Raw genomic sequence first — 17,070 nt, forward strand, 5'->3', positions numbered from 1 at the left:
TTTCTTTATTCATTTAATGGCTTTGAGATCACAATATTTGAAGATCTCAATAAAATCATTACCTGCCATAATATAAATTTTATGATCACCACATACTTAGCATTTAACTAATTTAATCGAAAGCTTTGCGGTATATATTTTTTCAAATTTGGTTTTTGTTCAGTTTCTGAACGCAAATAATCTCTGCCGATTGTCTATGATTTATATGTATGTTAGTTGCCAGTTTTTATTTACTCCCAGATTAAAGGGAAAAACTGAAAACACACAATTTCATTATTTTTTAAATCCAAACTAATCAAACTTAAATTGCGGAAATGAAATAATCCTCAGCGGTTATTTAATATGTGTTGTCTGAGACGTGAACCGTTTGGGGTTGAAGCACTAAGATCCTGGGGCGGGCGTCAGACGTTAATACTGCTATAGGGGACAGAAGCGTCCAGTGGAGTTCACACGCCATTAATGGGCTGTCAAAAACATTTTGAATACAAAGCTTATTCTGAGAGCGTAAGTATACAAAAACTCATCAGCATAGTTTTTAGGTTTAATCCTTTTTTACAGTTATTTCTTTATTTATATTGTAATTTGTATATTTTTTAAATAGTCTTCTTCTTCTTCTTCTTCTTAGCGTTTATCCCGTCTTGTGACGGGGTCCGCTTTTCGTATCTTCTTCTTCCACTTCGCTCTATCCTGGATATCTTCCTCTTTGAGTTCACAGATTTCCATGTCTTTTTTTACGACACTCAACCACCGCAGCTTTGGCCTGCCCTTTGACCGGGTATATTGAGATTGAGTGTCGCATTGCCGATGTACTCAGGTGGTCTCCTTTTAACATGTCCGTACCATCGCAACCGTTTTTCTTGTAGTTTGTCGGCGACATCGCGTACTCCAAGGCTTCCGCGTACGTACTATATTTTTTAAATAGTAAATAGGAAAGTGCGCAAAACACAATTTTTATTGTGATGTGGGTAAATTAAATCCAACTAGTGTATCCCCGACAGATGTTCGTTGACGGCAACTCTACTTTGTCTATAACTAGCTTCCTTTCTTTCATTCAGACAATCCGAAAGGGAACAAGAATTCCACTTTTTATAACAATTTTTACATAATTCTTACATTTTAATATTAAAGTCATGTGATTAGCGACATATAGTGTAAATTTATGCATTTATATGTAACTTAAGTGTATATTTTAAGTCAGTGTTTTTCTTAGGTTAGAAACACTATGGATCGCATATAACTTTGGAGTTAAAATTATATTTTTAACTATTATTTCGTGAAGGAAATATGGATTTCGTGAAAAGAGAAGATCAGAATGTTATCGACGATGAAAACTATAAGTTTTACATTGAAAGTGTAAGTTTATTTAACTATTGTTTGTTTTATTTCAAACCGCGGTCGTTTTTTACATAAAAAACTGTTGATAACGTGACTGAAGTTCCGGGTTTGGTTCCCGGCTGATGTATTCTAGTTTTTATTCCGCGAAACGATTTTTTTGTGAGACTTAACAGTCATTCATTATATTAAGAAAACGATTTTTTTTGTAAACAATCTAGGTATGATTACTATGATGAAATAAAAGTAATAAAAATTTTTATGATCAGTTTCAGCATTCAAAATATGCATTTTTATTGTAATTAATCATTTATTAATCAAGTTATTTTACAAAAAATAAACTTGACTTCAATATACATTCAACCAAATGTGAGAAAATCATACACATACATACTCCTTTTTTGTCGTTCGTTAAATCGACATAAAATAATTTATGGTTTTAGTTTAATCTTCAGTATTGTTCTCAATTGTTCACAAAACTTAATTTCACCTTGACCTATATTTGAACTTATAAACAATCACCATTCAACTTGGATTTGACTATAGTTTTATAACCTAGTAATATTTATAACCTACACTATTATAATAAAGAGGAATACTACACATATTATAATAAAGAGGAATAGTTTTTTATTATATTTTTTATTACCTTAAATCTAAGCTCACCAAACTTTTACATTTAGTTTGTACTGTGAAGAAATTCTTCCATTTATTCTTTTTTGGACATTTAACAATACATATAAAAAGAATAAAGATAGTTTATGTACAATGGCGAGCTTAACCCAGAATTGGGTTCTCTTACAGCCAACCTTAAAGCCATGGAGAGATTTGATGGTGGTAGGGTAGATTCAAAAGTGCACAACAACAAACATAAAAACATTAATAACTAAACAAAAAAATTCAAAAAACAATATACTAAACATATTTATGTAGTAAATGCTGTGTTTCGGATGGCACGTTAAACTGTAGGTCCCGGCTGTCATTGAACATCCTTGTCAGTCATTACGGGTAGTCAGAAGCCAGTAAGTCTGACACCAGTCTAACCAAGGGGTATCGGGTTGCCCGGGTATCTGGGTTGAGGAGGTCAGATAGGCAGTCGCTTGTTGTAAAGCACTGGTACTCAGCTGAATCCGGTTAGACTGGAAGCCAACCCCAACATGATTGGGAAAAGGCTCAGAGGAGGATGATGATGATTTATGTAGTAAAACTACACAATACATAAACATAATACTTATGTATACATAATACTTTCACTGTTGGAAAGCCACTCTCTTCCCAAGTAACATAGGCTATATTTTATCCCAGTGTGGGCAGTAATTACAACAGAATGCTGGTGAAACAGTGAGAAAATGGCTAGCCCATACTCATGTTGTACAGTATTTTTTTTGTTTGTGTGATTAATCATGCTGATCTTAGGAAATACTGAAGTAATCAGATTTTTTTTCAGTGTTTGTGGCCTAAATCAAGTAGAGGTTTTTTATTTCGATTAAAACTGAATTGAATCAATGGAATTGAGTTTTTGCAATATGCATTGTTCATTGCATCCAAAATTAAGAAATTAATAACTAACCTAAAATATTTTGTATTATAGACTGTTTCATATCAATAAAAGTCAGTTAACAATTTCTAAACCATTATTACCTACACATTTTAACCATCACCTTTTCTTTTTACAGCTGCAAAAATCACAGCAACTGGAACCAACAGATTACCAACACTCCCCATTATCAATGGAACAACTTCATCAAGCGATGCAGACTTCCGTAGCCAACACCATCGTTCACAATTTCCAATTACCTCTGTCCCCTCGTCAAATGTCATCACTCATGCTGAAAACCAACCATTTACCAAGAAACTTGAACTTCAATGACATTCCCGCTCATTTACAAAGAAACTTAACATCCGAATTGGATTTAGTACATAATCTAACGAATGAATTACCGCAGAATTTGAACAGGCATGATGACTTGTTAGGACAAAACCTCAGTAGAAACTTGGATTTGTCATTAGTACGGTCTCTCGGTAATGATTTGGAACTACAGAGCAATTTGAATCAACTGGCTCAGAATTTAAATGAGAATTTGAGCGCGGATTTGAGTAGAATCAACGATTTGAGAACTGATATACCTCATGATTTGAGCCATGAGATTGATTTGTCCCATCATTTGAATAGACCAATGGAACAAGAAATGTTGACTCAAGAAGAGGCTAGACGAACGCCAATGGTGGTACAATTACAAGATCAGCATATGATGGACCAAAACTTGGGACAAAGGTTGGTGACAAATATTCATGAGAGAATGGACCAACAGGAACATTTATTACCAATGCCGTTTCATATAAAATCGGAGCAGGAAGATGATGGGTACTTCTATGAAAGTATTAATCCTGCTATCAATAGTGTTGGAAGTTTAAATGGTGAGTTATTTCTATTTATTTTTTTACTATAAACTGGCAGTAACACGTAACGTCGATAAATGCTTAGTAACATTACTATACATTTTTGATTAACAAACGTAGCACTCTAACCTAAAGGGCTTGGCACATTACCTTTTACAGACGTAAAATTGTGAAAATTAACAAAGAAATTACAAAACTGCAACTAGGCATCACCTAAATTTGCTGTAACATTAATTGTGTAAATGTCTGGTAACATTGATATAAATGATCAGTAACATCGTCATAAACGCACAGTAACATTATGAAGTAATACTGGGTATTTATAATAGCTTCTCATACAAAGAATGCATTGACGACCACCTTGCTCTATCTATGCGGTATAACGATTTTTATTATACCAAAGGAGTTTTTTAAATTCAGAAAAGTTTGTCTATACCTATGTACTGTTAAACAATATTAATTTAATTTTAGTATAGCTCATTTGTTGAGTAACGCTTTAGGCTACTTTTTACCCGACTGCACTACCAATCGTAATAGCGGGCGGAAGTTAGAAGAAAAACAAATATTATGCAATTCAAGTACTTAGAGAATCAGTAATTCACAGGTTCACCTTTTTATCTCGATTTTAACCTTTCAAAATTATTCTAATTGTAAGTATATTCGTTGTAAATTTATTCGGAAACTAGTTTAATTAAATATATTATTTCATTGATATATAGATACTAATTTATGTATTCATATTGATGACATGTTTAGCGAGTTCTTTCAAACTGGTAATGACATGATTTGTGATCATGTAACTTTTATATTCTTCCTTGTATGTGCAAGTTTACTAAGCTTACTGTCTCTTTGGTATTTTTTTATGAGAAATCACTCTGGAGTGGACTCTTACTGTTTAAAACCCATCATGTTTCTTCGTAAGCCTTTTATGTACCAGAGCCGCGGTAACTCTTTCGAACAATCTCGCAGCCCCGGCAGGCCTTGGCCCTGGTTTGGCCCCGCTAAGCTGTCATTGGTCTATAAGTAGGTTCGATTCTGGGGTCGGGTCTAAATCAATTTGTGGGGTTTGAAAAACTAAATATTAATAGATTAACTACAAAGCAGCCTGGAGTCTGAAAGTTGGTAATAGATACACCCGTGCATCGGAGAGCACGTAAATGTCGGTCCTGCGCCTGATCTCTCTCCGCTGGTGTAGGATTGTCCCATCGCGCTATGAGAGTGAAGGAATAGTGAGTGCACCTGTGTCCAAGCAAATGCTCGTGCACTATAATATGACCTGCGCAGCTGGCTGATCTCTTTAGAGAGAAGAGCCGAAGTGGCTGACAACTGGTCTGGACACCAAAAAATAACTTAATACATAAAAATAATTTAAAAAATTGAACTATTTACTAGATCCAGAAATTACAACCTGCCAGACTCTCGATCATTAGGTACCTTTTTTGTCGTAAAGATCCAACTTCGATTTCCATTTTGGTAAAAGTTGTATCAAAATTTGATACTAGGTATACAAAAAAAAACTAGATAAAATTATACCTACACCTAACAAATCGGTTCCCACGAAACTCCTAACTCCTCATATAATTAGTCATTCGGAAACAGGTCCAAAATTATGTGTTCGACTAGGAATACGACTTATATTATAAATGCGAAAGTTTGTATTTATGTTTATCTTTCACGCTAAAATATATAGATGGCTTTAGATAAAACTTGGCAGTAATTCTATCCTAGGTTTCTACTACTATTATGAAGCTGAAGAGTTTGTTTCTTAAACGCAGTAATCTCAGGAATTACTGGTCCAATTTGAGAAATTATTCCAGTCTTAAATAGCCCCTTTATCGAGGAAGGGTCATAGGCTTTTTATCGTAAGAATATGATAAGTAATTTAAAAATTTTCGCTATACAGAAGCATGTGACAAAATGCGTTTGTGCTTATCCATCCTTTTTAACGTCCCACTGCTGGGCACAGGCCTCCTTTTTTTGATTGATGCGAAATCATCAAATGCCCCCTTCCGCTCTGGGTGCCCCCGTGAGGGAGTGTCGGACTCTTACTGACTGAAACCCACCATGTTCCTTCTTAAGCCCTTTATGTACCAGCGCCGCGGTAACTCGTGCGAACAATCCCGCAACCCCGGCAGGCCTTGGCCCTGGTGGGCCCCATTGGGACACAGGACTCATCTCACACAGAGAAGGATTGAGCGTTAATTTTGATCTATAACCGTTTTTTATAATAACTAGTTCCAGGAAGAATATCGTGTATATTTTTTGTATTTTCTCCTTTCTAACTTAGTTTTCAAGGTTAGGTCGGAAATAAGTATTCATTAATATATGTGTTATATAAAAAAGTGGCTTTATAAATAATTCAGATAGATTCGCTGACGCCGCCGTAAAACCAAGTGCATTATAATATGATATAACTAGTTTATTTTTATTTTTTGGGGTTCCGTAGAGATTGGGTAAGGTCTTCTTAAGTAATTGTATACGGAAGCGCAGATTACGTGAGGTACAAATTGTCATCATCATCTCCCGAGCCTTTTCCCAACTATGGTGGGGTCGGCTTCCAGTCTAACCGGCTCAGCCCCGGATCTTCAATTTTTTTTAGGCGGGGCAAAAACTGAAAAATGCCGCCCCGCCTGCCTACCTACTTATGTTTATTTTCACCAACGAAAGTCATTTTTTTGGTAGGTAAATGACTTAAAAAAAAGTGTCCAAATAATTGTAGGCTCAAACTGTTGGCCAGGTTTAAGTTATAAAAGTCGAGACAGAATAATGCACTTATTGTAAAAATTTGTGCGAGCGAAAGAAGCGCGCAAATTTTTTAATTTTGGGTCAAAAAAGTTAATAAATTTTAAAAAGCGCTGTAAAGTAACAAGCAGTCGGAAGCGCAAACTTTTTTGTTTTTGAGGACTCCATAAAAAATATTTTTTGCTACATTTGACTTATAAAATGTAATATAGCGTGGATTTGAGTCATGAAGTTATGAAAGTAACATATGTGTAATATTGCGCGAGCGAAGCGAGCGCGAAATTTTTGAGTCTACGACACAATATTAAGTGACTAAGTACATTGTAAAGCCACGAACTTTTTTAAATGATTTGTTTGAAGACTCACAAATTAAACTGGGAATTATGTACAAATAAAACGAAACCGTAATAAGAGCGAGTGCCATTTGTGTTCGTAATTCGGTGCGTCAATAAAAATAATAAACAATCAGAAAAATAGTACATACTTTGTCATTTAGCCGCGAGCGTAGCGAGCGAGAATTTTTTCACTTATTTGGAGGATGTTAAAAGTGAAAAATAATCAAAATGATCGATCAATCAAACAAAGCGAAGGCGACTTTTTTGTCTGTATCATATGATACAATGTGGAAATTCCTTATCAAACAGGGGCGTCCCGCGGCGCCCCTGAGACCGAGGCGCCCGGGTTATTCGCACACCTTGCACCATAGCTTAAGACGGCCCTGAAGACTCACAAATGAAACTGGGAATTATGTACAAATAAAAAGAAACCGTGATTAGAGCGAGTGCCATTTGTGTTCGTTGATTCGGTGCGTCAATAAAAATGATAAACCATCAGAAAAACAATACATACGTTGTCATTTAGCCGCGAGCGTAGCGAGCGAGAATTTTTTCACTTATTTGGAGGATGTTAAAAGTGAAAAATAATCAAAATGATCAATTAAACAAAGCGAAGGCGACTTTTTTAGAAACTTTGCTTGTCAGTATCATGATACAATGGAACTTCTTTATCAAACGGGTGTAATTTTTTCGAAATTTCCTGGTGGTGGGGCGCCCCTGAGACATACACACACCCTGCACCATAGGTTAAGACGGCCCTGTAGGTAACAATTATGGTATTCTGTGATGTAGGATTTAAAATCAGGCAGCCGCCTGATTTTGCCGCCCCCTGAATTTGCCGCCCGGGGCATGGGCCCCGGCTTGCCCCCCCCTAGATCCGGGGCTGAACCGGCTGCAGCTGAGTACCAGTGTGCCACAAGGTGCGACTGCTTATCTGAACTCCTCAACCCAGTTACCCGGACAATTGTCAAATTTCAAATTTTTACTGATATTATAAAGCTGAAGAGATTGTGTACTTGCTTGTCGCGTTATTCTCAGGTACAAGGACTGATTTCTTAAAAAAATTTCAGTGTTAGTTAGCTCATGTATAGAAGGAGGCTATAGGCTAGCTTTTTATCCGATCGCGCGGAGTAGTTCCCACATGGATGTGATTCCTTGAATTGCACGAAAATCCGTTATTTTAGGTTTCTTTTTGTTTTCAAAATTGTTGCTGTATTTATATATCGGGTGTGTCGTTCATAATCATATTAAATGAAATGCGTTAATATACTGGTTAATATATGTCGATTAACAGAAATAAAAAAGAAAAATACGTAAAAATAAAAAAATGTATTTTTCAAACAAAGTAAATAGAATAAAAATGTACGAAAATTAGAACACCATATAAAAGTCAGTCATTACAAACAACTGAAATTTTCCCTTGAAAACTGACAGCTGTCAACTGAGCAAAACATTCGATACTCCTAACTTTATCTCTGCTTTACACATGATGTTGTAAAGGAGATGGCCAAAAAAAAACCCAGAGTCGACAGGAACTTCATATGTATGATTGGATTCAGTATAATTTGTGGATTTTAAAAAGTATTTCAAAACATCTAAAAACCATGGGGTTCTCTTTTTATAACGTTTTTTCGATCAAGATTTTAGTTCACAAAAAAGTTTACTTTTACTGTTTGATGTTCGTTAGAAGTTGAATGCAGACTCGTGATTGGACCGTTTTTCATTGCTAAGTCATTTGTTATATTTGACAATGTCACATGGCGCGATTTTCAAAGACAATTTCTCCAAAAACATTTCATAGCCAGTTGTGAAGGTTGCATGTAACTGCGAAACCTCTCCAAGTAGGTAAGGTCGGTGCTTAATCGTATCTGGAGTGGTTAAATACAAGACCTTTTAATCACCAGGCCAACTCTGAAACTATGGGGTTGTTACTAGTGGCTTGTATAATGTTAGTTTACTTTGCTTTTTTATGTCCCTTGATGTTAATAATCTTTAAAATCAACATGTATTCAACATAACCTATTTTTGCGATAATATGAAATAGCTCCTATACCCCATGGATTTCAGTCTGGATTTTTTGGCACCATCAAAGGTCTATCATAAAGAACCTATTGGTAACCATTTCATTGCTGTCGATTCTGGGTTTTTTTTCTATGAAAATTTGGCCATCTCCTTATAAAAACGAAAAATAACTCCTGTGGTTAAACCACTGAATGGATTAGGTTATTTTTTTTACAATTCGCCATAGAATATCATAAAGTATATGTGATAGGATTTAATGTGATTATGAACGACACACTCTGTATGAATTCTATAGTTTTTTTTAACTACCCTTAAATATTTTACAATTATATCTTAAATGAATGGTAGATTTAATAAGAATACGGAACCCAACTCAGAACTAGTACAACTCACACTTGACGAGTTTTTGTTAAAATTTATTAGGCGCCACTATTTCGCGACTAATTCAAGTTTATAATAAGGTCTGACGCACTTAGCATAATGTCTTGCCAGACGAGAAAATTAACATTTTTAATTCATACAAGAAAACAGCAATACTGAATAATTATGTTGTTTACTATTATTATATACCTTTCTAAAAAAAATGCAATTAAAGAGCATCCTTTTTTGTAACTAGTTTGGCTTTTTGAAATGTCAAAATTACTGATTTTTTTAAACAAAGCAAAATTATTTATTTATTTATACAATATAAATTAGTTGTTATAAAATCGTAATTTTGTAAATGTCAGAGTTACAATAGACACGAAAATCCCATATCTTTTATTGGTGGGTTTTCTCTAGAAGTTTTTACATATGTATACCACCTGGTCGCACTAGTATCCACACCTACCACTATAAAGTATAGCCTATATCTATATTTTTTGTTTTGGTGGGAAAAAATCAAATGAGCCCTCCCGCTGTGGGTTAGAAGCGTGAGTCAGACTCTCACTGACTAAAATCCATCGTGTTCCTTTGTAGGCCTTTTATGTACCAGAGCCGCGATAACTCTTTCGAACAATCCCGCAGCCCCGGCCCCCGGCCCCCGGCCTACATCTTTACTTAATATAATAAAAAGTAATTCTTTTTTTTGTACCATAAAGGCTCCGAAACTACTCAATCGATATGACAAAATCTTTCACTGTTGGAAAGCTACACTCTTCCCGAGTAACGTAGGCTATATTTTATCCCAATATGGACAGCAGATCCCTCGGAACGCAGGTGAAACCGCGGGAAAACGTATAGTAGTTTATATTTCCGAGGCTCAAGACAGCATTTCTATACTATGACAAATGCTAGCAAGGTTTTGGTAGCTAATGATTATTTACTTTCATCCTCAATACTTACAAAGCTGAAGAGTTTTGTTATAATCTCAGGAACTGCTGATATGATTAGCTTTCCTTTATTTTTTTAATTTTTAGACAGCCCATCTATTGAAAAAGGCTATAGGCTACTTTCTATCCTGGCGGCTGGCGCATAAAGTATTTCTCACGAAACGCGGGTAAAACCGCTAGCGGAAGCTAGTTTCGAAAAAAAAAAACCGAGAAAATCGGAAGTTATAATTTTTTCAACCTAAAATCGAAATGATCTACTTATTCAATTGTTTTGAAACGTCATTAATCAATACATAGCAACAATATAAACTTCAGAGATATTTGATAAAAATTGACTCTTCAACCTTTGCTGAATATATTATATTATAATGTTGTAAAAGGTCACGCCGACTAGTTTTAATATCACTTGTGAGAAACTAGTAAACAATTTGGTTTTAGGGTTCCGTATCACAAGGGTGAAATGGGACCCTATTGCTAGATTAGAATCATGAATCGTGATAGTTAGATCGTAGTTTCAACAGTTTTTTTCTATTTCCCATATAACACACAAAATTGTGAAGTAGACTAGACTAAAGTAAATATTTCAGTTTTAATCCTCATCCTCCGAGCCTTTTTCCCTATTATGTTGGGGTCGGCTTCCAGAAATATCTGTGTTTCGGATATTTTAGTTTTAATAATATAAAAAAAATAAAAGTGAGTGTCTGACCATTTAATAGATAATGGTACGGAACCCTTAATGTACTACTTTGATTCACACTTGGCCGGTTTTTTCGTATAAAAGTTGAACCAGTGATTTTTGGTACCCTGTATTACTCATTCTAATAATCTACTAATATGACAAACGCGAAAGTTAGTATGTAGGAATGTAGCCCTTTCACGCTAAAACTACTGAATAGATTTTGATGAAACTTGGCAGTGTAGCTTATACATCAGAATAATATAGGCTACATTTTGTCCGGATGCGGGAATTTATTTCCTCAGGAGGTGGAAGCTAGTATAAATGTTAACTTTGCCATTTTTATTTATTTATTAGTAATGGCGCCCACGGCCGATTTAGGCCACGGTGGCTGTTCTCATATAAGGAGATCAGCAAGCTGCGCAGCACATATTATTGTGTAAGAGCATTGGCGCAGACATAAGTGCACTCACTATTCCTTCACTCTCATAGCGCGATGCGACGCCAATCCGACACCACGAGAGAGATCACAAGCACGACCGACATTAACGTGCTCTTAGTAAAGGAAAACCAACAGTTTCTGTGTGCAAATTAACAAAAAGTTGGTTGGCTTACATAGTTGCCAATTACAGGTGAACCAACATTCACAAACATATTTAGTAACTTAAACTACATAAATCTACCTTAATTAAGTCTAGGCATAAACAGAATTAAATATACTATATTTTTTGCATCGACCAGCGATTTCTCTTCTATTATAAAAGTTATAATTTTTCTCATTCTCAATTCCAGGTATCCCACCGGACCACACGCAGCAACAGCCAAACATACACACAGACAACCAAATGTATGTATATAACACACACTTAAATGTACCAGCTTTAAACTCCATAGACCTCTACTCTAGACCACAGAACTACGTACAAAATTACACGAACATACGAGAAAACCCACAGAACTTAGTTGTGCATAGACAGTTTGAAAACGCCAGCCCTTACCAAGAAGACTTTAAAAAAATAAGGCACGATGACTGTCTAAACAGCGGGAAAGAGAAAATTGAAGAACCGAAGGAGAATCTAAAACCATTAGATCAAAATAAAATATACTATTCGGAGTTTCAGAATCAGAATTTTACAGAAAATAAAAACGAAAATGATTCTAGCTTGCAGAATAAGATGTCGGAAGATATATCAATGAATATAAAAGGTCAATATATTTGTTATAAGTGTAATGATGTGTTCCCTTCTAAAAGGGGGTTGAAACATCATTCTAAATCTTGTACTGAGAATGATCAGTTAGTAGAAAAAGTTGGGAAATTTAGCTGTAGCCAATGCGCTTATAGATGTCAATCGCCCGCCATTTTGAAAATCCACGAACGCACTCATTCGGGAGAGAAACCTTTTTCGTGTACTTTCTGTGATTATAAATCTGGCCAGAAAAATAACGTTGCGAAACATATTTTAGTTCACATGAAAGAGAAACCTTTTAGATGTCAATATTGTGACTATAGATGTGCGCAAAAGAATAACCTAGTCGTCCACGAGCGTACACATACGGGGTACAAGCCTTTCGCGTGTCCATTTTGTGACTACAGGACTGTACAAAAACCTAATTTAGTGAAACACATGTACTTACATACAGACCAAAAGCCGTTTAGTTGCGATATGTGTTCGTATAGGTGTGTACAGAAAACTAACCTCACAAAACATAAGCAGAGGCATTTAAACGAAAAAGAAGGCGACAAAGTCGATGTTAAAAACCAAAGTAAACCGTATAGGCCTCGACAGAAGTCCGTAAAATGTCCACATTGTCCCTACAGATGTGTACAAAAGTCCAGCATGGAAAAACATATGCAATTTAAGCACGGGACGCAAGAAAATGGAGAATTTGAGCAAGGTTTGAACCTCATGAAATCCTCGGAGGACGCGGAGAGCATAAATTTGAGTGTGAAAAAAGATTTTGAGTGCCAGGACAAAGATAGTGTAAGTGAACAGTCATAGTTTTTAAGGTTTCAGAGCTTTTTAAAAAAAAGATGACGAAGTTTCTTGTCTGTTGTATTTTTGGTGTATTTTTCGATTGAAGTCCCTGCGGGTTATGAGAGTGAAGGAATAGTGAGTGCACCTGTGTCCAAGCAAATGTGCCTGCACTATAATATGTCCTGCGCAGCTGGCTGATCTCCTTATATGAGAACTGCCGCTATGGCCGAAATTGTTATGTTATTTCTGAGGACATTTTTCGTGGCGACATGTGTAAGCAATATTTTTGCGTTTTTGACGGTCAAAAAGTATTTGCTAATTCCGGATTTTTTTATACTGTCTGTTTTGGCTAATTAGATTAAATCATAATATCTAAATAATTTGCATGAATCGAATGTAATTAAGGAGCTAAATCCGAATCTTTTAATTACAGAAATGATTTATTTATAAACTTTTTTTAGATAAGTTGATGGAATAACAAACAGACGAATAAATTAACAATTAATTTAGAAAAAAAAACGAAATATCAGACTGTCTAGTCATTTTTAAATCTATACAGGATTATTTTTTAACTAATGCGCATTTTTTTTTGTGGTTCAGTTTCTATAATAATATTACAAAGCTATAGAGTTTTGCACTGGTACTCAGCTGCATCCGGTTTGACAGGAAGCCGACCCCAACATAGTTGGGAAGAAGGCTCGGGATCGGGAGATGATGATGATATCAGGAAATACTGGTCCGATTGGCAAGTACCAATGCAACTTTTCTAAGTTTGAATGAACTTTCTAAGTATATCTTAGACAGACACCAATCCAAACTAATATTATAAATGCGAAAGTAACTCTGTCTGTCTGTCTGTCTGTCTGTCTTTTCTTCACGCCTAAACTACTGAACCGATTTGTGTGAAATTTGATACAGACATAGTTTGAAACTTGAGAAAGGACATAGGATAGTTTTTATTACAAAAAAAAAAAAAAATATTCCGGACATATAGCGCCATCTATTGGTCAAATCAAAAATCTGCTGGTAGTCACTATTCCACGCGAACGAAGTTGCGGGCAAAAGCTAATGGCTGATAAAAAGGTGAAGGAAAACATCTTGAGGAAACCTGGACTATAAAGTCTGAAATCAGCAACCCGCATTGAGCAAGCGTGGTGATTAACGCTCAATCCTTCTCCGTGTGAGAGGAGGCCGCAGCCCAGCAGTGGGACGATAAAAAGGCTGTAACAGTAACTGGTCCGATTTGAAAAATTCTTTCAGCGTTAGATAGCCCATTTATCAAGAAAGGCTGTATGTATGTTTTCACTTTTTCTGTGCAAAGTGTTATCTACGGGACGCTAGTAAAAATAAAATCCTGTATACATAAAAATATTTTGTCCGAAATGTAATTCAAAAATATTTTCAAAATTCAATAAAAATATACCAAAAGTGCAATATCTTCGTATCTTTCAGAAAAAGCTCAAAATTTTCGCTTTCTTATCTAGTACTTATTTAATAAGAAATGCTTTTTTTGTAAATATTAGTAAAGTAAGTGATAGAATATTAACGTTTTTTATGAGATTATTAAGCTCGTAATTTTACCAATATGCATGTTCTTATTAACCCGTTTTTCTTAAAACAACTGTTTACTTAGAAATTTTAACGTGAAAGTTCATAGTAAACGAGTTGTTTTAAGAAAACTGACCTCCTGAGTCATGAATTATGATAATTTTGAGAAGCAATTTGAAGTTGAATGATAACAATGAATAAATATACGAAAAAAAAGGTCAATTAAGAATCTCCTTCTATTAAGAAGTGGGTTAAAATACTGGAATTACACACGATTATAATGTCGATTTTTATGAAGGCTAGTCAGATTGTTAAATATGTATTGGTAAAATTGGAGCTACTAGGTTATGTTTTAACTAGAAATATGTAAGTGGACAAATGAATAAAATGGTAAACGAAACGTAGTGATATAAAATGTCAAATCAAGATTAAAAAACTTTTTACCCGATTGCCGGAAGTGGTTGATAAATAAGTGAGACAGCGGGTATAACTTAAACACTTACATTTTTCTAGTTAATCTAACCAAAAGTCATTTAATTTTAACAATAGAATATTTTTTATAAGAATCAAATGTGAATGAAGTATGTCAAATTGAAAAAATAAAAAAGTGGGGCAACAGTTGCCCTACTATCGCGCAACTTTTTTGAAACTTTGACATGCCTCATAATTTTGTGATATATAGCTTATGATTGTGAAGATTATGATGAAACTTTTGCTCTCTCATAGATATTGTTCCTGTATATAAAGAGTGAGATGGATAAATGCTTTTTTTTGCTAAATATGTGAATAAAGCTGGGAACATATTTGTCACATACTGATTATAATTAAATGTAGATAGGCCCAATGTAGGTCCCGGTTGTCATTTGAACATCTTTGGCAGTCGTTACGGGTAGTCAGAAGCCAGTAAGTCTGACACCAGTCTAACCAAGGGTTATTGGGTTGCCCGGGTAACTGGGTTGAGCAGGTCAGACAGGCAGTCGCTCCTTGTTGCACACTGGTACTCTGCTGCATCCGGTTAGACTGGAAGCCGACCCCAACATAGTTGGCAAGCATATCGGAATTGAGAGCCTCCTCTTTTTGGGAAGTCGGTTAAAAAGAGGAAAAAACTAAAATTTCTGGCTTCAAATAATCCTAAATTTTACATATAAGATTGTGTGTAACAAATATGTTTCTGAGCTTTTAAATTGGACTTTATAAAAAAAGTTAATACTGTATAGAATTTTATATTAGATAGGTATTGAGATTTTAAAATTGAGCAGAAAATTGTTGCTTATTAGGTTAATACTTTTTAAAATTACTTGTCAATATGGCGTTGATTATATAGCCGACTGCGCTAGAAGGTTTACGTTTTTGATCAGCAGAAATAGCAGTAAAAGATATTTGGCCTTACTACAAAAACTTAAACATCTGTTGCACACTTGTCAAAAAAAATTGGCTGCAAACGGACCTTATTTCAGCGACATAATCTGTCATTTTTTAGACTAGTGTTCGACAGACGTTTAAAAGTTTTTGTGGTAGGGTTATGTCCTATAGCTTAAGCTAAATAAATGAAATTATGCTTATGATAAATCATATTGAATGGCTAGAGTGTGTTTAGGACCGTACCACGGAGGAAGGAAAGATAGCGGAGATGCCATAAGGCAGGTAGGTCAGACGCCTTCTTGTAGGTCAAGTAACGTACGGCAGGCATGATCACTTACTAGTTCCTTGTAAAATCAAGAATCTGTCAGAGTGGTATTTATTGATTGGTTAAAAAAAAACTCGGAGCGTGTGCAAAATTTCATCGAACGCCGGGAAGTGGGTCAAATTAAGATTCCAAGAAAGAAGCTAATAAAAGCATGTTAAAAAATGAGCAAAAGCTTATGAGTAGCCAGTTACGTTCCTCGTCCCCCGAACACCCGCATTTTGGCGACGATTTTCTTAGAAAATTTTCCGTCATGGCATCGCTGCTCATCTTTTTTCCTCCGCGGTCGTACGCTAATCCTTGTAAAAAATGGCCGTGCTTACGAACCTACTCGAGAGTTCCAGAAAATACGGTTGTTACGCCATTTTTTAAATAAAAAGCATTGGTTACTGTTTGTGGCTGTGATAATGAGCAAACATATGACGTTTTGTAATTTGGTTGTGAAGTAAACATAATGTAAGGTAACTTCAATCAGTTGATATAATTTTCATGTGAATCGAGATTTTTTAAAGCCAAGTCAATTGAGTAAGCTATTATTAACTTCAAGGAAAAATTTCAAAATATGTAATTCAGATCCCTAAGGGTACGTTTTGAATGCCAACTGTCGACTGCATTAAGTCGGTCACACTCACTTTCAGAACGTACCTTTACTACCTACCTGTACATCGGTACGTATGAATTATAAAATGTTGCCATATTAAGAGAGAGAACAGAAAATACAGAGTGTATTTTGCAATGTTTAGCCATCGCAAAAAAACACACTTTTTCTAAAATACCGATGAAGCTTATTTTAAATCAAAATTATAAAATATAGAAGATTATAATTTGTCAACGAAATGTCAAGTTTCTTCAAATATTACAACTACCTATGTACTTGAATGCGCTTGCGTGCTTAAAAACTCATTTTATTTTACCCGACTGCGCAAGGATAGTGCGTTTCCCTTTTTTATCTTTTAATATAGAGAATATGCTTTGAAACTGAGGCGTATCACCATTGTTCATAAGTATAATATACTGATCAATTCATTTGTTTGTCAATCTATAC

At 35.2% G+C, this 17,070-nt stretch overlaps 1 protein-coding gene across 1 annotated transcript; it reads left to right on the top strand.

Annotated features, from left to right (window-relative positions):
• The first annotated feature begins 1,007 nt into the window (after positions 1-1,007).
• Positions 1,008-13,356, top strand: LOC124643850 (oocyte zinc finger protein XlCOF7.1-like). The gene is made up of 3 exons (XM_047182959.1): positions 1,008-1,353; positions 3,009-3,750; positions 11,610-13,356. The coding sequence occupies exons 1-3, from the start codon at positions 1,285-1,287 to the stop codon at positions 12,815-12,817; spliced, it is 2,019 nt and encodes a 672-aa protein (XP_047038915.1). The 5' UTR covers positions 1,008-1,284; the 3' UTR covers positions 12,818-13,356.
• The last annotated feature ends 3,714 nt before the right edge of the window (positions 13,357-17,070 follow it).

This window comes from Helicoverpa zea, chromosome 28 (genome assembly GCF_022581195.2).
Source record: "Helicoverpa zea isolate HzStark_Cry1AcR chromosome 28, ilHelZeax1.1, whole genome shotgun sequence".
NCBI classification, from domain to species: Eukaryota; Metazoa; Arthropoda; class Insecta; order Lepidoptera; family Noctuidae; genus Helicoverpa; species Helicoverpa zea.